Source organism: Suricata suricatta, chromosome 6 (assembly GCF_006229205.1).
Source record: "Suricata suricatta isolate VVHF042 chromosome 6, meerkat_22Aug2017_6uvM2_HiC, whole genome shotgun sequence".
NCBI lineage: Eukaryota > Metazoa > Chordata > Mammalia > Carnivora > Herpestidae > Suricata > Suricata suricatta.
Genome location: NC_043705.1, coordinates 59257803 through 59282511, shown reverse-complemented (window position 1 = coordinate 59282511; position 24709 = coordinate 59257803). Strand labels below are relative to the sequence as shown.

At 36.0% G+C, this 24709-nt stretch overlaps 2 protein-coding genes across 7 annotated transcripts in view; one reads left to right on the top strand and one right to left on the bottom strand.

Moving 5' to 3' along the window:
• XRCC4 (X-ray repair cross complementing 4) overlaps positions 1-22976 on the bottom strand; it is a 340456-nt gene extending 317480 nt beyond the window's left edge. For 5 of the 6 annotated variants that reach the window (XR_003909977.1, XR_003909976.1, XR_003909975.1 and 2 more), the window contains exons 1-3: positions 22904-22976; positions 9435-9583; positions 2249-2424 (exon numbers count right to left, since the gene is read on the bottom strand). Coding sequence is in view for 3 of the 6 variants with exons in the window: in XM_029942551.1 (XP_029798411.1) it covers positions 2249-2424; positions 9435-9573 (315 nt within the window). In the remaining 3 variants the exon portion in view is untranslated. Of the gene's footprint in view, positions 1-2248; positions 2425-9434; positions 9584-21806; positions 21837-22903 lie in introns of those variants that run through there. The other variant, XM_029942549.1, reaches the window with a different exon arrangement.
• Positions 22977-23090: 114 nt separating this feature from the next.
• TMEM167A (transmembrane protein 167A) overlaps positions 23091-24709 on the top strand; it is a 23769-nt gene continuing 22150 nt past the window's right edge. Inside the window, exon 1 of the mRNA XM_029942541.1 lies at positions 23091-23199. Within this exon, the coding sequence (XP_029798401.1) occupies positions 23197-23199 (3 nt within the window). The 5' untranslated portion in view covers positions 23091-23196. The remainder of the gene's footprint in view (positions 23200-24709) is intronic.

Genomic DNA, 24709 nt, shown 5'->3' with positions numbered 1-24709 from the left:
TATAAAACTGGTGGTAAATGTACTTGGAACTCATGGGATATACTTTGCATTGGGAGAGTAACCTTATGACAACAAATGCCAGGATTCATTACAACTCTCTAAACTGAATCTACGTTCATTCTTTTCTTGTAAGTATAAGAGATCATTTTTGGCCACAATCAGATGGCTGTGTCCATCAAGCAAAGGTTTACAAATTCCTTCTAAATTTTTAGGTCATCCAAAGCACTATTGAGTCATAAAAAGTATTCTGCCATGTGTCTACTTGTCTGCATATTTTTGCCGCAGATGAATTTATTAGATATTGTCACTCTGAAATTCAATTTCAGAAGCGCATCCTGAAGTACTGGAAGATTCCCATGGCAGTTTGGCCAAATGAACTGGTAATTTTCATCTGCATCCATAAGGCTGACCACAGCCCCACAAAATGAAAGTTATACTTCATTCGAATACCCAAAAATATCTTTCAAGTAAGCCAAGTCATGAATAAACTTGTCAAACTCTTCTGAAAGCACCATTTTTTTCTCACAAGCAAATTAGTAAATGAGAAATAAGGAGGCAGTTAGCTATACTACAGTGTAGTGGTCTAAGACATATTCTTTAGGGAGCCAACACACTTCTGGATTATTGGGAATCTGTTACCCTGTTTCCATTTCTCAAGAAAACCTGTAGAAAAGAGAGTGTTTCAAGGTTTTGTCTCTCTCGATAAAGTTGATTATGTTCAAGGTGCTAAGCAAGATATCTTCTAGGATAATTGTCACATTTTTTTAAATGTTGATTCATGCCAAGCCAACTGTAAAAGACATAAGTCATGAATCCTTGAAGTCCTTTCTTCACAAAAGCAGCAAAATCAGATGTACTGCCAAGCACGGTAAGTACCCCATCCAAGTCGAAGCAAACCCCCATGTCAAAGATACTGAAAGCCTTTCAGGCTTCCAATAGGTACCTCGCAATCTTGGATTTTGTTACGCATCAGTGTACATAAAACAGATAAAAACCAGAAACTAGCTACATGAAATAACGTCAGTCATTACATATTAAGGCTTGTGGAATGGGACACAGTATTACTCCCAACTTGATGATAATCTGCTTCAAAGTATTATAAGAAACCATCATCAGCTCTATAGTCCATAACATCATTTGGTTGTGCTTCAGCCATAGGAAAGAACACTTTGTAGTAAATAACAAAATTTCAGTAGTCAATTCAGACCTTACTTAACTTATTTTAGATTATCATTTTAAGGACCTCAGCATATTGAAACTCACATAAATTACATAAGTAGAAAAAGTATGTATCTTCTAAACAGAAATAATTACTAAAGCCAGTCTCTCTGGGCTATTCTCTATAGGATGACATACATTTTAAAATAGTGATTCCATCTGTTGCTTTACATGTTTCTCTAATTGGTGAAATCCCTTTAATCATTCTGAATTAAAGACTCATTTTAAAGGAATTTTTTTAACTGAATTTAGTTCCAGCACAAATTGCCAATAACTGTCTCTAAATATAATGGGCTAAAAATTTCCCTCCCTTTCTTCTACTATAGACCTCATATCAGAATGATAAACCACTGGTAAAAAGCAAATAATTCAATCTCTAATTATCTCATAAACTTGGGTAAAACATATAAACAGAACATTTTGATGCATGTTTCATACAGAAACCACCCACTTTGATCTGAATTGGTGTAGGAACTGAAGAGGACAAGTGGGTCCCTATTTCAGTATTACTAAGTGGGATATATAAGTAAAATACCTTAATTCCCAAGGATATGTCCTACTACACTTAACTATTTGTTTTCAATTTCAAATATATTCTAAAAAATATATATATTCTAAAATCTATTATTCTTAATAAGTCATCATTAAATATTTAATGGTAAATATATTCTATATTCTTTCTTAAAACCAATATTTCCCAGAACATATTACAATAAACCTTGCCTGAACAGTCCAAAGCTTCTGTCCCCACTTTTCAGAACTGTTCAATCATGTAATTATCTCTATAATCCTTATTTTTAAAGCATTAGCAACTAAATACATTTCCTAATAATTATTTTTCACAATTCATTAATATGAAGTATTTAATGACTGTAACGGTGAATGAAGCATTCTTCCAGCTTGGAAACCAAGTACTTTCACTCTTTGATTTCCCAGGTATCCTGGGAATAATAAGCTAGTTACTTAGATAATTCCTCAATAAATGCTCTGACATTTTACCACTTACAGTAATAAAGAAAATTTTACTTACTGAAACATCTTTCAGGGTTTTCTCAAAGGAGAAATGACAAGACTCCTTAGAAAAGTCAAACTTGTACACATCAGCTGGTCCTCCTCCTGATGCCAACGCTTTCCTCAGTTCATCAACATACTTCTCTTTTTCCATGGCCATGTCATCAGCTTCTTGAGAAATCTCTGATTCGGAAACTATGGGGGACATAAATGAAGAGTTTTGAAATGAAAAATAAATTCCTAAACATGAGAACATATTTGATTACCTGTTGCTACTAATTGATCACTTATGTAACAAAAATTTAAACGAAAGGTAAAACTAATCCCCATAGCATACATTTTTAAGTAAAATTATACCTTTTAACTGAACAAGCAATTTTTAAATGCTTTTGTTATTTATTTTTGAGAGAGAGTGTGTGTGAGCAGGGTAAGTAAGGGCAGAGAGAGAGGGACACAGAGCATCTGAAGCAAGCATCTGAAACATCTGCTCAGGACAGCAGAGAGCCCGATGTGGGGCTTGAACTCACAAACCATGAGACCATGACCTGAGCCAAAGTCAGAGGCTTAACTGACTGAGCCACCCAGGTAACCCAAACTACCAATTTTTAAGAAACATGTTAATTTAGCCTCAAGTCTCAACTGAAAAACATCAGACTCCTTGCATTTTTTTTCTGTCCTCAGAAGAAACACACGCATTATAAATTACTAGAAAAACTACCATCTTGTACACCTGCTCCTAAATCAAAGTCAGATAAATTATTTCTTATAATGATTTATAATCTCACTATTTCATAACATCTTTCTTGTTTCAATTATTAAAGATGAATTAGTTTATAGCCTATTTTTCATTTGTATGAGTCAAATTAAAGTAAAAATGGAGTTCATTCTCATCCTATTATGTGCCAACAATACAGAAGGTGGATGAGGCAGGTGATGAGGAAGGAAAGAGAAGGGAATTAATATTTATTGAGTGTCACCTGTATGACATTCATTGTATTACAGATCAGGCTTCCAATTTTGTCGTCTAGGTATATTGAAAGCTGATGCTCTATTCATCTATAGAAATTTTTACTTCAACAATTATATTCTCGATTCTAGATATTCCCTTTCTTTTTCATAATATCCTGTTCTTGCCACACCCTTCCTTTAAATACTTGAAGGCTTTACACATATTTAAGATCTCTTCCAGATCAGTCTCCATGCATGGTGCCTGAAATATTAATTCCGTTTCTATTACCTGCTGACACATTCTCATTCTGGTTTTTCACTTTCATGCTTTGCAATGTTTGAACAGGCTCTCCTCTAGCCAGAGTATCATCTGCTCTGGGAAACGGAGGTGGCCTTAAACTAAATTATCTGTCTTGGAGTCTCTACAGGTCTTAACAGCCCTGGACCAGTTTTTAAAATTAATTTCTTCACTTGGTTTTTACAGTTGAAGCACAGAGTTCAAACTTAAACGCCCCACCCCTAATCCATACATAACAGATTTAGGAATCTGATTTTTGTTTGTTGATTTGTTTTAAGTTGATTATTTCTTTTGGGAGAGAGAGGAAAGGGGAAGGGAAGAGAGAAATAAATAGAGAGAATCCTAAGCAAGCTCTGTGCTGACAGTGCGGCCCCAAAAGAGCTTGACCTCACAAAATCAAGAGTCGGATGTTAACTGACTAAGCCACTGAGGCACCCTTCATTTTTGCTCATACTTTTATCCATGTATAGCTCTTAGCGCCTAGTCTGATTCTGTGTTGCATCTTCAAACCAGAGAGTAGCTTTTTGCTTTTGCTCTGTTTTGCTTTTTCAAGATGAGTTCATTAACAGGGTAACTTTTCAGTTTGCTTTCTTTATACTGAGAGCTGGGTTCCATTCCAGTTCCTTAAGAGACCGGCACTTTCAACACTCGGCCCCACACAGGTAGTGCAGTCACAGTCACTTAGACATACACCCAGCTCCGATATTCCATGGACCTACAGTTAAGTTCTAGTTCCCATTAGCCACTTGGGTTTCTGGATACCTCAAAAGCTGCAACGTGTCTTTCTGCTTTTCAAATTACAAGATTTAATCTAACATTTTTTTGGAATGTGTGTGTGGTTGGGTGGATTCCTGTGTCAATTCAGGCTCCAGAATGATGAAAGACTCATGTGGTCCCATCCTCTTATATTCAAAGTTTACATATATCCATTTTATTCCTTATTACACTGAAAGACAGACATTTTCAATTCTCAAATGATAAAATTGAGGCTCACAGCAAGTGATGTTCTATGGGCACAGAGTAGATACTTTGTCAAACTGGGGTTCATACTTATGGTCTCTCTGCTTGTTTTGTTTTGTGGTGAGGCAGATATGAGATAAAGAAAAATGATTTCCTTCCGTATTAAAAAAAAATACAGTAGTATGATATACTACAGAAAGCAATGGAGTCTTTACTAAAGAATCCCAAAAAATGTAACATGGATTTTCATTCCTTTGGTCTGAATGCTATCAAGTGTCCGCAAGCCTCATGACAGGCAATTAAGAAAAGGATTTGAAAAATCTCCATATATTTCTCAGTATCCTTTTTTGGTAAATTCTGACACTCAAATATGAATGTTAACATAGACTTTGAAAAGAGAGAAGAATAAAAATATTTTACATTCTTTTCTTAAAATATTTTGCATTCTTTTTTTAAATGTTATTTTTGAGAGTGAGCGAGTGGGGGAGGAGCAGAGAGCACGGGGAACAGAGGATCCAAAGCAGGCTCTGGGCTAACAGTAGAGATCCCCATGTGAGGCTTGAACTCACAAACCATAAGACCATGACTTGAACCAAAGTCAGAGGCTTAACCAACTGGGCCACCCAGGTGCCCTCAATATTTTATATTCTTTATTGATTTTACAGCTTCTAAAGTGCTTTCATATATTTCGTCTATCTCTGAAACAAAGGCATATTTAAGATGATTACCACTATCAAATCTACTAACTTTCTAAATACCCCATTAGTGCTTCTGAAAAAACAACAACATAAAAGAAGACAAAAGCTTCCTTTTAAGCAATAATTTCATATTTTATAATTTTGAAGAATTACAAACACCTACGAAAAGAAAATATTTCACAGAGGAATAGAACTACATCTGTAGGAATCCATCTTTAATGCCACTACAGAAAAATTTATAAGAAAACACAAAAGAAAATAAAGTATGTCTACTGATGAAATAAATATCTAGTATAAGCATTCTAAATTTCATTAAAATGAAAAGATATCTACCTGAAAATATTCAGAGAATTTACTGATCTGATTCACTTATTCAAAACAATGCTTAATCAGCATCTGGGACCATTCTATGCACCAGGGATCAAAGTTTAACCATCAGAGAAAAATGCCAGCCTTATGCAGCCTAGATTCAAGCGCTAACATCTTAGGTATTCTCTTCTATATTCTCTTATGTTATGCCATCTGTCAAGTGCTGTGATGATGATTATTATGGAATATGACATTTTTGAGAGGAAAACAAACAAAGGAAAGGAAATTTCCTATTTACACTTCCCCCTTTAAAACCTGTGGGGAAAAAAAACAAGAAAACATGTACTTGAACATAGCCATTAATGGTAAATGTGAAATTTTGACTGCCTATTTAAAACTTCAATCCTGGAAAAACCGGGTCACCAGTTTTGAATTTTGTGCTAAGAACATCTGGAAGCAGCACAGCTGTAAGCATTCAGTGACCAAAAATAAAAGCCATGGAAATAAGAGAATTCAGCAGGGATACAGCTGAACCACATAATAATGGCATAAAAAGGGAGCAGGCCAACATGACCAAAAACCAAGGAATTATTCTCAGACATTTAGGATCCAAGAAAGCATCACTTTAACACTATTTGTGGGTAGATGAAGATGTAAATAAGGAAAAAAAGATTTTTCTTTTAGATCCTTATGTATACGGAACTGATGACTGTGCGTATCCTAGGTTTGTGTCAGTGCTTGGAAGGCCACCTTATCATCCCATTATGGATTTTGTTTTCAATGTTTATTTATTTCGAGAAAGAGAGAAGGAGAAAGCACATACAATCAGAGGAGGGACAGAGAGAGAGAGAGCATCCCAAGAAGGATCCCAAGCACACTCTGCACGGTGAGGGCGGAGTCCAAAGTGGGACTTGACCTCACAAACTGTGAGATCCTGACCTGAGCCAAAATGAAGAGGCAGATGTTTAACCAGCTGAGTCACCTAGGCACCTCCTATTAAGAATCTTTGATGGTATCACATCACGGACCTATTCTATTACATTTATTAAAATCTTTCGTCCACTGAACCCTGTCACATAAACTCCACAGAGGTCACTAAATATCAATGTTTAGACCAAATATAAGTGGATATAATGATATGAAAATAAATGTGTTTAAATAAAGTTTAATTTACTTTTCAATGAACTTTAAACTACTCTAGAGATGGGTAATATAAGTTTCTTCTCACTGACTGAAATTCTTATGAAGGTCACATAACAGTCATCAATCATTAACCTATTTTGTGACTTAACTCTGTGATATAACCCTCTATAATATTAAAGTGATGACAGGCTACATGATAATTAGACCTCAAAACATTCATTAGATAAAACATTACTAATGGAAAAGAAATCAGTGAATTTAGTGTGTAGGAGATTAAAAGGAACCCCACATCCTTTTAATTTCACTCAAATGAAAAGAGAAAAAAAATTATCCAAATTGAAGGTTGCAGCAATCAAAAAGTTGTACAAAAAAACAGGATGAGGTATAGGAAGGAAATCCATTTTCATGTTTCAATTATGTAATTGTTTCAATGTTCTTAATCATGTTATTGTCTATCTATAAAGTGCCAAACCAAATCATATTTATGTAATAAGCCTTAACTAAACATGGAAACAATATTATTTGGCTTGATATTTTGTCACTGAAATTTACACAAGAAAATAGAAATGAATAATGAAAGACATACATTTGTGGGATTAAAAGCTTAATATCTTTGAAAATAAAATGACCATATATGGTACACTATAAAATGTTCTGTTTGAAAGCCTGTTTAGTAAGGAAGCCAAAATATTAACAATCCACCAAAGGATACAGAAGTTATATATCACATTTTTCTCACACTTTTCATTAGCTGGAAAACAAATGGCAAAATATACTACATTTATGATCAATGCCAACAATAAATAAATATACAACTAGAGTTTTCATTAAAAAATATGCTAACTCTAAAATAAATGGTTTGCTTTCTATCCTAGCAAGTTTTATATAGTTGAGGCATCTTTTCATTCTCTCTTTCAAGGATATCTATTGAGCATGTATGTCCTAGGCACTGGTCTAGATACTTCTAAAGAATGACTGACAAATCATATGAATTCCTTGCTCCTAATTAATCTAGCCTAGTGAAACAATATTCATAATAATATTAAGAGCAACTGCTAACACATTCTGTTTGACATGGCAAATTGTTCAGTAAATGTAAATTCAACTTACATTTCCAGTTAAATCAAGATTTAAGAGTTAATCAGAGTACTTTTATTCCCAACCCTTAATGATAAAAAAAAAATTTAAAACAACATATTATGGTTCTTTGCTTTGGTGAATGAGGTTTACTAACTAGATTAGAATTTAGTATTTTCTTCTGATAATTAAGGCTCTTAAAGCATCGTAAGGTCACCTGTCTAATCATACAGAATAAGCCATTTGTCAGTTGTGATTATCTATGTTATAAGTACAGTATTCAGTATTCCTTACATACAAGCAACCACTTCACCTAGGACCCGCCTTCTGGGCTGAGCAGGTGAAACTGCTCTTCTCTCCGATAACTGGCATTAACCTACTGCCAAGATCTTCAACCCTCCTCCTTTTCAAAATAGAGCTACTGTCACGTGGATGCACCTTTACCAGCATACAAACAACTAATCTGACAAGTGTTTTTCACTCCTAAATGGCAACAATGGATTTCTCTTACATAGAAATTTACAGCTGGGGGTGCCTGGGTGCCTGCCTCAGCCCATTAAGCATCTGACTCTTGATTTCAACTCAAGTCATGATCTCAGGGTCATGAGATCAAGCCCCACATCAGGCTCCATGCTAAGCTTAAGATTCTCTCTCTCTCTCCCTCTTTCCCTCTCCCCTGCTCGCTCTCTTAAAAGAAAAAAAAAAAAGGAAATTTACAGCTTAGATAGATACCATAATAGGTACTACAAACATTATCCTTGAAAGTTCTCTATTTTAATAACACAGCAGCATTCCTTGCTCTCTGTCAAAAAAGGAGAATTAAAAAAAACTCTGCAAGGAGAAATTCAGTTTGACTGCACTGTGTAACAGAATTTTTAACATCCAAAAAAGAAAATTTTAGCACATAATTTTAAAAGATGATATAATAATTACAGTAATAAGTTTTATGGAAATATTTCAAAATTGATAGAAGATACAAATGGTATATAAATTAACATGACAAAATTATTTTACCTAAAACATTGTTTATAACATAACTCTAGAAATGACTGTTGCATAACTACATATTTTTTCATATCTTTCAATACAATATTTTAATAGAGTATAAATCTTTGCTATATGAGCAAAACATAATTCTATATATTTTCTTTTTAGACTTGCCATGTTCTGTAAATAATTAACTGCAGGGGCATCAGACTTTTTAAAAGATCACTGCCAAGATAAATTAAAAGTCTATTTCATAAAATGATAGCCAAAATACCACATATGGTTTGAACCTTAGTGTGCAAAATTTTACGCTATGGATTATGTTTTTGTTACATATGTAATGCATGTACACTGGGAAGTAATTCAAAAAACATAAGTGTGTGAAATAAAAAGCACATCACCACCACCCCACTCCTCCAAGCCAACACAACAACCCCTTGGCCCAGCCAACCCACTTTCCTATGCCTCCTACTGCTTCCCTGGTGTCCTGAAAATACACACATATATAAAGTACTACCTGTGTTTTGTATAAAGACATCATTTAAAAACCATGACCAACTCTAAGTATTAAGACTGAACTAGTAACCTTCTATTAATGTTAATTATAGAAAATGGCATTAAATCTTATAAATCTATGAGTAAATCAGACAATAACAAGTGAAAGCAATCATGCTCATTTTACCCAAAACCTACTAAAGAAACACTTTAATATGAAGCATCACTGAGAATTAAAAAACAGCACATAACAGAAATTTCACCTTTAAAAATTTTGCTTTGAATATTACCTGTCCCAGTCCATGCTGACTGACCGTCAGTAAGTGTAATCAGAAAACCAGATCCTAATGTTCTCTCCCACGCAATTTGTAGAAAATGAATTATATCAGGTTCAGAAGCAAAACAAATTCTGCTTACTTTCCTTTCCATTTCTGGTTACCTGTTACAAAAGAATTAAATCAATATTTTTGTAAGAAACTTTGGCTATCAAATGTTTTATTTTTTTAATTTTTTTAATGTTTATTTCTTTTTAAGAGAGCATGAGTGGAGGAGGAGCAGAGAAAGAGGGAGACACAGAATCTGAAGCAGGTTCCAGGCTCTGAGCTGTTAGCAGAGCCCAATGTGGGGCTGGAACCCACAAACCATAAGATCATGACCTGAGCCAAAGTCAGATGCTTAACAAACAGAGCCATCCAGATGCCCCAAATAATAATGTTTTCTATATTGGTCTCTCAGCACACAAAGCACCAAGGCAATCTTAGTAAAACAAAACACTATATAATAGTTAACCAACCAACAAACAGTAAATCATAGTTCTATTCAATATTGATTTTTAATTTTTACAGATAAACAAAACAGAGGTCCATAATGCTAAATGAGCTGTCCAAGTTGTGTGCTAAAAAAATTACTATATCCAGCAATATGAAGACTAAAGACTTTTCTTACTAATCCCACTTTCATTTCTAATGATTAGAGGTTCTTTTTCTATGAATTAAAAAAACCATTCTTCTGCTAATTTACTCTTGAATCTTGCCCAAATTGACCAAGCTGTGATATGACACATGTTTGATTCAAATCAAATAACTATATTTGTTCTAATACTGGAATATCCCTTGACCATGTGCACTTCACTAGGAGATGCTTAAGGGGCGCCTGGGTGGTTTAGTTGGTTAAGCATCTGACTTCAGTTCAGGCCATGATCTTATCATTTGTGAGTTCGAGCCCCATGTCAGGCTCTGTGCTGACAGCTAAGAATCTGGAGCCTGCTTCATATTCTGTGCCTCCCTCTTTCTCTTCCCCTCCCCCACTCACACTCTCTCAAAAATAACATTAAAAGAGATGCCTAAGCTGAAGAAACCAATATCCAAAACAAAACAAAATTACCTTACAAGTTATAAATATACAAAGAAAAACATTACAAAAAGTCAAAATGAGCAACAAAGCACAAGTTCCCAAAGATTAAAAACTAGAGAGAATTATTCTTTAATCAGAAAGTATGAATCTCTTGCTAATAGATCCTTAAAAAGCTAAAGAGATTCTTTAATCTTTTATTTGGGGACAAGAGTACAAAATTTCTTCCATTTTTATGATCAATATGCATAATATGCTATAAAAATCCAAAGTAAATTTTAATTGGCACTTGATTGACAACTGATTAGTAAGTTTTAACAAGAGCAAAATCTTACATCAGTTTTAATTCACTTTTGCAATTTAAAACTTTTATATTCTCATAAAGCATATTGTTTTTATCAAATAGGAATGAATGAGAATAAAAACAACTGAATATGAAAAAACTCACTTTGTCAGCTCTTCACAAAATAAAACTAATTTTACTACAAATGTCTATCTTCTGGGAGTGGGGGGATGCTTAGTTACAGGTTGCTAGAGCTCCTCTATCTTAGAGCACAAGGGAGCAGGGCAATTTCCAGGATAAAAGAAAAAGTATTTAAAACTAAGAATGTAAGATACCTCCAAATTGATAAATTAACAATAATTCTAACTTCTGCCTAAAGTGTACTCAGAAGTCTGTTTATTATTCTTCCCAGCAAGAGACAAAGTTTTAAAATAACCATACCTGTAGCCACATCAATTAAGCATGTTTATGCATTAAAAATATACAAATCTGTAGGTTTGACTATAACATAATCCCTGAAAAAATATAAATCTTTTTAAGTATTTCATTTAGTCAAAATTTTTTCCTACACTGAGATATTTTTGTTGTGTTTTGTTTCGTTTTTGTTTTTTTTGTTTGTTTGGGTTTTTTGCCTAGATGTGCTTACTTCTGAAATGTTTCATCCATTTGGGAATATTTTCTTTTAAATCAATTAGTCAAAACCACTTACCATGCAGCTAATTAACCACAGACTCTGTAATCCTTAAATTTGAAAATTACTGGAAAATGCATATTACTGTTTTTCTATCCCATTCATTGAAAAAGACACATAGCTAAAAGACTTCATAATTCTAATAGGCCTCAAATCCACAACTTTGGCCGGGGGGGGGGGGGGGGGGGGGGGGGGGGGGGGGCAGATAATAGAAACTACTTATGAAGGCTAGTTTTTGCCTCTAGAGTTTAAATACAAACACACAGATACACAAACTGACACTGATTATTTCATCTTAAATATGTCTCAAGAACATGGCCATTGTTAGCAATTAATGTAACTTTGTGAAAAAGAAAACTCAGCACTTAGAACTGCTCTTAAAAAGCAACTGGTTCCACTGCTATTTTTTTTACCCTATTTGAGACAAATGACAAATTACTAAATATTGACACAAAGTACTTTAAAATTCATTATTTCAGATGCTTCATCCTACTTTCATGATGATATACAGAACTTTAAAAGACATTTAGGTATCAGATTAGTTTAACATCTTTGAACTATTCATGTTTCAAGTATTTTCCAATGTTCTGATCAACTCTAGGTTCTTATAGTTAAAATTAAATTACATTATTTTAAAGATTCCATTATTTTACTAAACTCAGATTTGAAACTTTGGATGTTACCTGTGAGTCATGTTTAAGCACATGCATATTAATAACCCAACTCAGTATCCTGCAAACAGTTTGTGGCTCAGTAGCCTCAGATATGTTCTATCAACTGAGTTTTAAATGCTTAATAATATACTATTTGAGCCACTTTTGAAAAGAAATACATTATTTTACTTACTGACGTCATCACCTCATTAAATATCAAATACAAAATATATAAGAACCAACCACAAAAACAGAAAAAAGGATGATTTGCCATGTCTTTTAAGAATCCTAAGAGCAAACCAATGATGTCTTTGCTTTCACCAGCCCTGTAAATGGGAATGCTCAGCCATAGTTTTTCTGCCCCAAGAATACTTGAAGAAAGGGGTGGAATCCTCTTCAGAGGGACTGATTGATTAGTACCATAAGAAAGCCTACGTTTTGTTTTCTAAGGGCACTAAAGGTCGCACTAGTATCAGCACGTCTCCCAGCCAGAGCCAAGGATCTAAGACAAGCCTGCAGGTGGAAACAGTTGGGTCCCACCCCAATTTGTACATCAGTAGCTTTATTGAGAGCTCAGAACAGTTGAGAATTGAGAAGCTTATCTTTAGTACTTTGTGTCTTTGATACTTGGCTTCCTTCTTAGGAGAGAAATAAGTTGTTGGCTGGTATGCAGTTGATGTGATCTACACTCTGAACAAATACCATTCACAGTTGCCTCTGAATAAACAAGACGCTTTTTAAATTAGTTTACAAAGAATTTTGTATGCCCTTTTGGATGCTGATAAGGAGCCATGCAGAAGCCAAGTCTCTTAGGTCAGCTCAAGTTAATGACAACACTGTATCATTGATAACACCATTTTGAACTTGAGCTTCTTTTATTTTCCTTTATAGTTAAATTACGGCTTCTTTTCAAGCTGCTTGGGCTGCAGGTGTTCAAACTTCTGCAGCTCTGCCAAGGAGTTGTACTTACAGATCAGAAGGGACTAAATGCATGTTTCTAATGAAGCAATTAACTTAAGTGCCCCCTTGTTGAGAAAAATAGGCTGATACCTAAAGTGAGTTCAGAATAAAGATTAGCACACAGCACATTGCCGCTAAGAGTCTGTAATTAGATTTCTGGTCATTTTACTTTGCTTAACCTTATTTTTCTTAAGGAGGAAAAGAAATAAAATGTAAATTGTAAACTAAATGTATGGTGTTAATTTTTTTAAGTTTTATCATATTATAAAAATTCAAGGATAAGACCAAATATATTGCTCAATAAAAAGGCAAGGTTTATACGACAACCACTGGGCTATTTACTTTTAATAAGACAAACATCACACGATTCAGGAAAACTAAATGCAAAGAAAGTGACTATTTTCCCATTTGTTTAGTATTTTTTTAAAGCACTGATTATTAATACTGATCTTACCAGAATTCCCAACTGAAGGTTTTTTAATTAATAATTTATTCCTAGAATTTTCATTATTTACTTCCTAGCATTTGAATTAATAGCATGCCAGCACCTACCTGACTAAAGGGTAAATTGAGTTGTTATTTTTTTTTGAAAAATGACCCCAAAATCAATTTACCTTTAAACTTCCAAAGCAATTAAACAAAAATATAAAGCTAACTTTCTAGAGAAGAAATCCTTTCTTGAAACAACGTTTTCATGTTCCAATTATCTAAACTTTAAGGGTGAAGAACTTATGATATTTTTAAATATTTTTCTAGTCATGTCAATATTACCCCATTTTATTAATTTAGAAATGAAAGTAAAGTGATCAGCCGTCCAGGTTTGTCTCAGATTTTCATGGTTTTAACACAGAAAGTCCACGTCCAATAACCCGCTTAACCCCAGGCAAATCAGGATGGATGGTCACCCAAAGTAAGAGTAAAATATAGTTAAGACTGTTGGCATCATCTTGTTCAAAAACTTGTAAAATACAACTACATTCAAGTTACACGTTAACTGTCTGATTCTTCAGAAATAAAGCACTAGAACTATAAAATAAGCCTAAAAATTAGAGCATCTCTGCCATGGTCATAGTCCATTCTCAATTACCTCTTGTAACAGTGGAATGCCAGCTGCTGCCATCCCAAATATCGTATTACTGCTCATTTCCTCTGCTTATCTTTCACAAACACCATTAATAATCATTAGTTTCAGTGATTCATTTAAAGTTCACTTCCTCTCCTTTCTTTTTTCTTTACTCAAAATATTTAAAAGCAATAAAAGGCCTGAATAAATTTCCCACATAAAATCTAACACCTCGATCCAAAATGCCCTGAAAATTGGGCCCACAATTCTAGGACTTCCTTTATCTTCATCACATGGACACCCTTAATTACAAACAAACCTGGCAGAAAGGATGCATATACTCATCATTTTGAAAACTTTCTAAACTTTCACAAGAACACTTCATTCCTAAGTGCAGAGTTTCATGTGAGAATGACACTTAACAGAACTGAAGAGAGAATACCTGAAATACAGCATGAGCTAAATAAGTCATTTTTTTCATGAAGAACTTAGTAATTATGATTTCTTAGGCCTTGAATATTTAACACCTTTCTTGTATTTTAATTTCAGAAGAGTGAGGGTGTTCCTATCAGTTAAACAAATATACCGTCTTTCCTACTTGAAAAATGTGCTACTCAGAAATGAAATGATCTAAAAGCACTTATATGGAAAAGAAATAGGACTTGCACTGTATTTTTTCCCCATTTACAAACCCACCATTTACTTACAACTGTACACATTTATCTACACATTCTAATTGCAACCAAGCAATAAATGGTAAGATTGGGGTACAAATGAGTTAAATCTGAAAAAAAGAACTCTATGATATATCCTCAACTGTTGACACTACCTCATTCAGCCATGCAAAACTATTTAGGAACTATATGAAGTTGCCAGTATTTAACAATTTTTAGCCTACAAATAATCACAATTTCATATGGCTCAAATGATAGTAAGTTATAAACAACACATTCCTAAAAGGATATTTATTTTCCATGATGTAATTTAACTCTGTGTCATTTTCAACCACATCTCTGAACATATTTTGGACTCTAGGGTAAAGAGGTTCCAAGATAAAAACAAAAGAGCAAAAGATTCAAGAGCTGATCATTGCTGGGCTAGGTGACAGGTACATAGGAACCCATCATTCTCTCTTCCTATATGTATTTTTAAAACGTTTCACAATAAAATGTTTATAAAGAAGAGAGTTCAGTAAGTATTATTTGACCATCATGCTGATAATATTGTTAAAGAGTACCTTTGAAAAAAGAGAAAACGTTTTATTAGGAAGATATTCTTAGATATACAACTTAAATATATAATATAATACTTCAAAACTTAGAAGCCTATTCAAGAAGCAGTGAGCTCAGTGTTGACACTGGTAAGCAGTCTTTATCTGATAAGCATTACACCAGAAATACTGGTATGACATGCACCATTGACTAACTTAGAGATGAGTACATGATTCAAGTTAGGTCAACTAAGACCAGTGAAGCTCAATTCCAGGACTTAGGACATACATTCTTCTCCTTTTTTTAAATATAGTGTATTGTCAAGTTGGCTTCCAAATAACACCCACCGCTCATCCCAACAAGTGCCCTCCTCCATACCCATCGCTAACTTTCCCCTCTCTTCCACCACCATCAACCCTCAGTTTGTTCTCAGTATTTTAAGAGTCTCTCATGGTTTTCCTCCCTCCCTCTCCTTTAACTATTTTTTGCCCTTCCCCTCCCCTATGGTCCTCTGTTAAGTTTCTCCTGTTCCACATATGAGTAATAAAACATACGGTATCTTTCTCTGCCTGACTTATTTCACTTAGCATGACACCCTCGAGGTCCATCCACATTGCTACAAATGGCCATATTTCATTCTTTCTCATTGCCATGCAGTATTCCATTGATGATATACATTCTTCTTTACCGGACTTGATGATCTAACACCATGACCCTGAAGCTGCTGACAACAAAATCAACAGAGCAGAAAGCGAAACTGAGGTGTGCGGAACAGCTCAGATCTGATTCCAGTAGTACCAGAATCTAGATATAACTATAGATTGTTCAAGTATGAGGCCAAGAAATTCCTTTTTGTTTAAGCCACCTTGCTGCAGGCTTTGGGATAAGTCAGACTTCGGTATGAATCCTGTCATTATTTGGTTGTGTAGACTTCAGCAAATCATTTAATTCTCTAAACCTCAGTTATCTCATATGTCATTATCTCATTCCCGCAAAACAGCTGTAAGTCAGCAAAGTGTGTATTCCGTCAGTGTCATGAATACCAATCTTTGGGATACATTAAACTCATAATATTCAACATCAAACAAGAAGTTTTACATTTTTCAGCCTAATATGCACACTGTCATCACATCTAAAATACATGACATTTTGAAACCACCGGGCAACTTTGTTATCACTACTTGATAAATAAGTGGTAACAAGTAGTTCAAGAAGACAACTGGTCAAGGAGCCACCTTTGCATACTGGTCATAATCGTAAGGATTTTAAAGGAAAAAAAAAGTATATTCAAAACAAAGGTTCAAGTCTAATCACTAATTAGTAAGTCTAATGCTTTCTCCTTAAAACTCAAGAGCTTGCCTCACAGTATTGGCAAATACTCTCTACAAGAGGGCTCAAAACAATTTAAATTTTAAAATTGTTTCTCTTCCATCTTTACTATCCTGAATTGAATAGATTAAAAGCCTTTCATGAACCTCTAAATACAATTTGCGTTTTTATGTTTATAAGATCGGTATAGAGATAATGTAGCTCCTGGCAGAATATACATCCTCAATTATACTTTGCATCCATCCTTCACAATATAAACATAACAGTGTGATGTGGTTAAGTGATTCAATTACTACATAAAAGCCATCCCTGTCTGTTATTAGAAAAGCTATGAGAGGATCCATCTTGATAGCCATAGTTTACACTCTCCTAGGACTGTTTTAGGACTATCATTTGAAGAATGCGCAGTTTAACCTTTTTCTAGACGTCTGCAAAACAGATGGAAGACAGTTTGTATGATTCCAATGACTTGGAAAGCTTCAAATGTCTCTTTACTTTGCATCAAATGTTCTATTACAGTGATATTCATATGAAGAACAGTGGTGAACTATGATATTCAACCAAACAGATCAACTTTACTTGCTCTTTAATCTCATTTTCTTCTGAAATATAGTTGTCAAATAATAACAAATTTCTCATCACATTTAAACTTCACAAACTTATGTTTTTTCTGTTAATTTTTCAGGGCATAAACTTCCCAAAAGCAATAGCTAAGTCTTGAGCCAATTTTTATAAGAATATTGTATAAAATGATAAGGCTGGTTCCCATTCACAGTATTAAGGCAAGACATTTTTATTCAATTTATAGATAAGTATCACTGCACAACTAATTTAGAAAATGAGAAACTGCAGTGATGCTGTCATTTTTTAAAAACATAAGTTAAGCCCACATTTGAAAATGTATCAGTATATTTTATTATATAAGCATCTACCTACAAATCACCAAAGAACTGTCAATAATTTTTTAAAATTTAACTTTAAGTGCCCCAAAGTTTAGACAGATGTTTTCCTACTTTCTCTGAGCAGCTGTTCATTGGACATGTCCTTATTTATTGATATACTGTGTTCAATGCTAGGGTCACATTTCTTAAACAGGAACTTGGCAACTTCCAAATTCTATGGTAAATATTGACATATCTCAGCATGTCAATATTTATACTGTCAGGACTTGGAGGAGTCTCCTCAACAATGGATGCATCTTATTTCTAAGCACCAACTTGCTTCTATTCCAATTGAGCAACGTCTTTCTTTATGCACCCAAATTCTCAAAAACTATTTGGATAAAATAATAATACGTAAACTCATAGTATTCTCTAACATAAAGACCAGATTGAGTTCCTTGCTTATTTCAACATTTTGGACACTTTTACAGGGTTATTAAAGTTCAAACAAGGCACAAGTTTAGGAATGTCTTCTGAGTAATATTTGGTTTTGATTACTTAATCCCAAGCCTAATCATTATTTTCACCTCCCTTAATGCAGGCTAAAAGCTGCTGAAGTCTTTTCAGCATTTATAAAGTTAAATTATTTCCTTTCCTTTTAGTCCTAAGGGCTAGGCAACACTACCAAAAGACTGGCTTACAGACTATAACAACGATAATAATATTCAGGACAGTTTAAATTCAAAATGCTTACCATAAAAGGTAGTTGGAAGTCTGGCTCTAAGATTATACTGTGTTTTAAATGCAAAATTACTTTACCTAATATGGGGGCCAAGTATCAGAAATCATGTTAACAAACTAATCATTTTTAACTCAACCTTAACAGCAAATTTCCATATCACTGGAAGAAAATCTCGGCAGTATCTTGAAAATAGCCTGGGATTTCCCAACGGCACAGAAGCAAAAGTTTAATTTAAAGCTATTGGCAGTGCAGGCATCTAGCGAAAGCATGAATGTCTCATGAGCAGTTTGGAATTCTAGCATTCCCCTTTGAAGCAACAAAAATCTCTACAGTGTTATTGCAAAAAGAGCCCAGTTTCATCAAAATTAAAAACTGCTGACTATAATAACCCTCTGTTCATCTATTTCAGCCAGTGTCTTAGGAAAAAAAGCACAACTCATGTTCTCATCAGCACTGGCAGCTTCACAAATGACAAGAAGCAAATTGCCCAGGACTATAAAATGCATTAACTACCTCCTACCGGTATAAAAAGAACAATCTTCCTATTATTTTAAGAACAGCCACCTTTTCCCAGAAAACATGGTATAACAAATAAAGCATCAATTTTACACTCGGAAATTTCAGCTTGAAATCAAAACTACTGCTCCAAAGCTTAATGACTTTGGTCATATAGTCATTATATTAAAACATTCACTGACTGCTTCCTATGTACCAAGCTTTGATATTCCCAAAATGAGTCAGACACATTCCCAGCTCTCTAGTGAAACAGTAATACCAAAAAAGAATTATTTTACAAGTCTGTAAAGTGCAGAGACAGGGTGGTACCTCCTCTCAAGAGTACATGTAAGCCAGCCTGACATTTCAAGGAAGGCTTCCTTGAATTACACCATTGATATGAATCTTAAAAGGTGAAAAAGGTAAGAAAAGGCATTCCAAGTGTAAGAATATGCATGAGCAAAAGCTTGGAGGCAAGACACAACATGACATATGAAAATGATCAACAATTCAGTGTTTCATGATGACTGCAAATCAAGGATGACTAAATTCAAATAACCAGTCAAGTGCATTCATTTAACAAAAACATACACATTTCTATGCATCAGTGTTTGAGAACTTGGCATAAGGGAGCAAAACAGATAACAACTCTTGCCTTTTTAAAACTTAAGTTTTAATAGGAGACAAATAATTAAAAACATTTTTTAAAAAACATGTAAAATACATAGCATGGTGATAAGTTCTATAGCAAAAGGAGAAGATAAAACAAGACAGAAAAAACTGGGAATATACAGGCCAGTGGGAGGAAGGGGGATAGTTGCAAAGATGCAATTTTAAAGGTTTTATTTTCATTATTATTATTTTTAATTTGAGAGAGAGACCATGCAGGCTCAAGCGGGGGAACGAGGCAGAGGGAGAAAGAATCCTAAGCAGACTGCACACTCAGCACGGAGCACAACGTGGAGCTCAATTCCGTGACACTGGTATTATGACTTGAGCGGAAATCAAGAGTAAGACACTCAACAGACTGAGCCACCCAGGAGTTCCCCGGTTTTTTTTTTTAATTTTAGAGAGACAAGGCTGCAATTTTTTTTAAAGGAATCTGAGGTAGGCTTTCTTGAAAAGGTGACGTTTGAGCACATACATAAACGACATGAAAGATTTAGCTGTGTTTATGTCTGGGAAAAAGCATCCTAAGCAGATGAAGCAGCCAGGGCAAAGACCCCCAGGTAGGTGCAGGTTTGGTATACTGAAGAAACAAGGTATCCAATGTGGGTGAGACAGAGTAAGTAGGGAGAGAAAAACAAGGGCTGAGTCAGAGAGGGAATGGGAAACCAGATCATGTAAAGTTTTGTAGGCCAATGTCAGGATGTTAGCTTTTACTGTGAATCAAATGAGAAATCATAAAAGGTTTTTAAGCAAAGTAATGTTAAATTCATTCTAATAAACTTTTTATTTTAGAGTAATACTGAATTTACAGAAAAGTTGCAAAGATAATAGAGTTCCCATATCCTCCTCCTCCAGTTTCCTCTGATTATTAACATCTCATGTTATCATGATGCATTTATTAAAACAAAGAAACCAACACTGATGCATCACTAACTCAATCCATACTATTTGGATTTTACCATTTTTTTCCTCTAATATCTCTTACCTTTTCCAGGATCCAATCTAAGATAACACACCGCATTTAGAATCTTACATCCTAGTATAATTTCTCATGTATATTTAAAACGTATCGTTCTGGCTATTGTTTGCAAATACACTGCAGAGAAACAAGGATTGAAGAAAGTGGAGAGACCAGCTAGAACTATGACTAGTTAATCTAAGCAAGAAATCATAATGACAAATACAGACAACAAAGGAAGACATGATGAACTTGCTAATAACAGACATAGTAGGAAACAGTTAAATTCTAGATATATTTTATGGAGAGAGTCAACCAAAGACTCACTGACGGATTTGCTGGAATGTAAGACAAAGCAGGGTAAAGAATGACTCCAAATACTTAACTTTGAGCAACTGGCTGAACAGAAGAGTTGCCATCACTGAGGTAGAAACAATGGAACAGGTTTTGCGGAGGAAGAAGTTCAGTTTGTAACATGTAAGTTTGCAATACCTTCAAACAAGCAGAAATGCAGAGGCAGACATCAGGATATGTAAGTGGAGTTTAGAAAGAGGGGGGACTAGGAATATGAATTTTGGGAGTCTTCAGTATACAGATGATATTTGAAGTCATTAAGACTTGATGATATCATCAAAAAAAAAAAAAAAGTAGGAAGAGGAAAAGAACAGAACCAAAGACTGAGCCCAAGAACATTTCAGCAGTAAGAGATCAGGAAGACTAGAAGGAAGACAGAAGAAACAACCAATAAGGTAGAAGGAAAACCAAAAGAGTGGAATGTTCTGGAAACCAAGTGGAGAAAATATATCATTGAGAAGGAAGAGATTAACTGTTTTAAAGGTTGTTGATAGGTCAAATTCAATAAAGACTGAGAATGATCAACACCTGGAGATCACAGGTGACAGTAACAAAGCATTTAGGGGTTAGAATGGGAGTAAAAGCTATGCTTTTAGAAACAAGAATTCGGACTTAGAACATAAAGAAGTCTTTAGAGGATTTTTCTTCAGAAGAGAAATAAATACAGTTAGAAGTGGAGAACGGTTAAGAAAAGCATTTCTTAAAGTAAAACAAACAAGGTGCAAGTCAAACATAGTTCTTAAACTAAGGGTTATGAGAAAAGAATATAAAAGAGAGAGAGGGCAAAAAGGGCAAAAATAAACACTAGAACACAAAGAACTTTAATCATAAATTAGGGCAGTTCGCTGAGGATTAGAGAAAACAAGCAGTTAAGTAAAATCAAGGTCTTTTAACATATGAGACTACCAGTGTATTTTAAAAGGAAATCATACAAAAGGAAACCATTAAAATCAATACTGGATACAAAATAAAGAGGGGGGGAATCCTAGTGGTAAAAAAGCAATACCAACTTAATTCAAATACCTTTAGTGAGTTGCCAAGAACTACGCAAACTGAACACTTCAAAACACCTGTGTATTCATCTCGACTATGCAGACAAAAACGGAGGGAAAATAAAGCCTCATCTGAGGGGATTGTCAAAACTAGAAGAGGCTAAAGGGCACGTCCAAATTCGGCTCAGGTCTTGCAAGATGTCTCCGTTGGTGGGTTTGAGCCCTGCTTGGGGCTTTGTGCTGACAGCTCCGAGCCTGGAGCCTGCTTTGGACTCTGACTCACTCTCTCTCACTCTATCTCACTCTCTCTTTTTCTCTCTCTCAAAAATTAAAAAAAAAAAATTTAAAGGCCTAGAAGCAGCTAAATAATACTACTGATTAAAATTGAACGCCTTAAGAACTACTGAACGCAGGAAAGTGCAGTTCCCTTCCATTTGTTACTACATAAAGTTCTTTCCTAGCCGCAGGTGAAACCCATGGACAGTTTACAAATAGCTAGGAATTAGGAGAGAGAAGGCCAGCGTTAGAAAATCGTCTAACGTGGGGCGCCTGCGTGACTCAGTTGAGCATCCAACTTCAGCTCAGGTCATGATCTCACGGTTCGTGGGTTCGAGCACCGCGTCGGGCCCTGTGCTGACAGCTAAGAGCCTGGAACCTGCTTCAGATTCCATCTCCCTCTCTCCCTGCCTCAAGCTCTGTCTCTGCCTCGGTCTCAAAAATAAACATTAAAAAAAAAAAAAAAGGAAAGAGTCGAACACAGCCTTCTTAACGCAATCCTCCGTATTCAAGTGTCCTCCTAACCCCGCAACCATTACAGAGCTTTTCAAAGGCGCTCTTAAGTCTTACGAATCCCTGAGGCGCAAAGGGAAAAACTGAAAAGGGGGCGTGGCAGATGCACTTCCCACACAAAAGTTTAGGGAACCCCGGCGTCCCCCAAGGGTCCGTAAACGAAAGTCCCAGGAGCATACGCAGTGAGGGGGATCCGAAGTGGGAAAAATTCAAACATTGAGTTGTAGAGGGAAATAACAAGTTACTAAAAATGAAAAAGAAAGAGAAACAAACAAAAAAAATCCACAGGACTACACATTACTATTACTAAAATACGCAGCCAACACTTCCGGACATTACCTCGCAATTGCTCCACTTCCGGTCTCCTCCAAAAGGCCCGCTCCCACAGACAGACGTCGCGCAGCCAATGAGAATGTCGTCCACTTCCGCAGAGGCGCATGACGTCTCTTAACTCCTGCCTTTTCCGGTTACGAGGAACCTATCCTGGTGTCGGAGTCGCGCGGCTCAGGAGGAGGTGCCTTGACAGGCCCAACCGAGCGCAGTGAGGGAACGAGAAGGGCCGGCGGGGTGTGCACGCCTCTTCCGCCCTGCGCCCGGAAGGGTGATGTGGCTGGGGCTTCGCAGGCCTCACTATGGTAAGAATTGGGGCTGTGGGGTCGCCGCTGAGCTTTGTGAGGGGCCGTGGGCGCAAGCTAGAGCCGGAGGGTTGGGCGGTCGCCCTGGGTGCGCGGGCCAGGGTGCTCGGTCCCTAGCTTGGCTCTGCCCGGGCTCGGAAGATGCACCGGCCCGGGAACCATGTGGCCTCTGCAAGCCCAACACGGAGAACCGGGGCCGACCGCCCAAGAAAGACCCTGCGGTCGCAGGTCCCAGCCCCTCCCGGAGAGCCCGCTTTTCCGACTTGTTTCAAAGGAATTCGCTGGTCTGGCTTAACCCATGTAAATGGACTCTTTCTGGTGGTTGACTCTTGGAGACCTGAAGCTTCTCGACTTCGAGCTTGTTATTTTGCGTTCTCTAATGCCCTTCGGGCCTGGCACAGCTTAAGTTTTATTAACTGTAGATTTTAATGGTTGGCAATCTCAGCAGAAGCATTTTTTCTTACAGCAATGTACTCGAAGTGGTGTCTGCCCTGGGACTTCCTTCCCCACAGATTTTTAAGGTTGTGTATATTATTTTGTGTTGCAGATTCCTTTGATCGTTTGGGCCTCTTAGGAAAGCTTAAAACGATTCATGGAAGTTTGCAATAGAAACTTACATCTCCAGGCAGAGGAAGAGAGTGAAAGCCGGCATGGCGGGAGGACTGATACAGTATATATAGTACTAGTGAAACCTCCCAAGCTATGTCCGAAGCCCTTTTACTTGTGTTCTAGTAAATACCAGTAGCTTCTCCACCAGGCCCTCATGGCGCTCTTGCTTAAATCCACAGGCCCAATGTTGCAATTTAGGAGCATCATAGGATGCATGCCTTTGATTACAGTATCAAAAGAAACCGTGACTCAAGAAAAACTATTATGGGGTGAAAGTTGCTGAGCTTATGTTCTAGAAGTTCCTGCAGAAACCCATACAGTACTAAACATTTAGACATTTAATTGAAAATTCATTAATTGTTTCTTTCTTTACTCCAACTACTTTGACTATAGATGGGGCATAAAACACAGTGTCTTCCCTAGAGAACTTTACCACTTTCCGTGGAGGTGGAAGTTTACTGGCAGGTTATTCGTTCCAGAGCCAAGAATTTACTCCAGCTTCTTTCCCTTCTTTCCCTCCATACTGTGCTTTCGGATAAATCCACTTGCCTTTTTTTTTTTTTTTTAATTCCGTAGGCTTATTTATTTGTTTTGAGAGCATGAGAGACGGAGAGAATCCCAAGCAGGCTCTGTGCTGTTAGCGCAGAACCAGACTGGGAGCTTGAACAAATGAACCCTGAAATCGTCACCTGAGTCAAAATCAAGAGTCAGAGTCTTAACCTACTGGGCCAGCCAGGCTGCCCTACCCTTGCTCTTAAAGAGTGCCACTAGTGAATCGTTACTTAGAAAATCTTCCGTTTTCCATTTCAAAACAGTAGAGATTGTTACTTTTTTAGGTAATCTCTACCCCCAATGCAGGGGTTGAACTGAGGACCCTGAGAGCAAGAGTCACGGGTTCAAC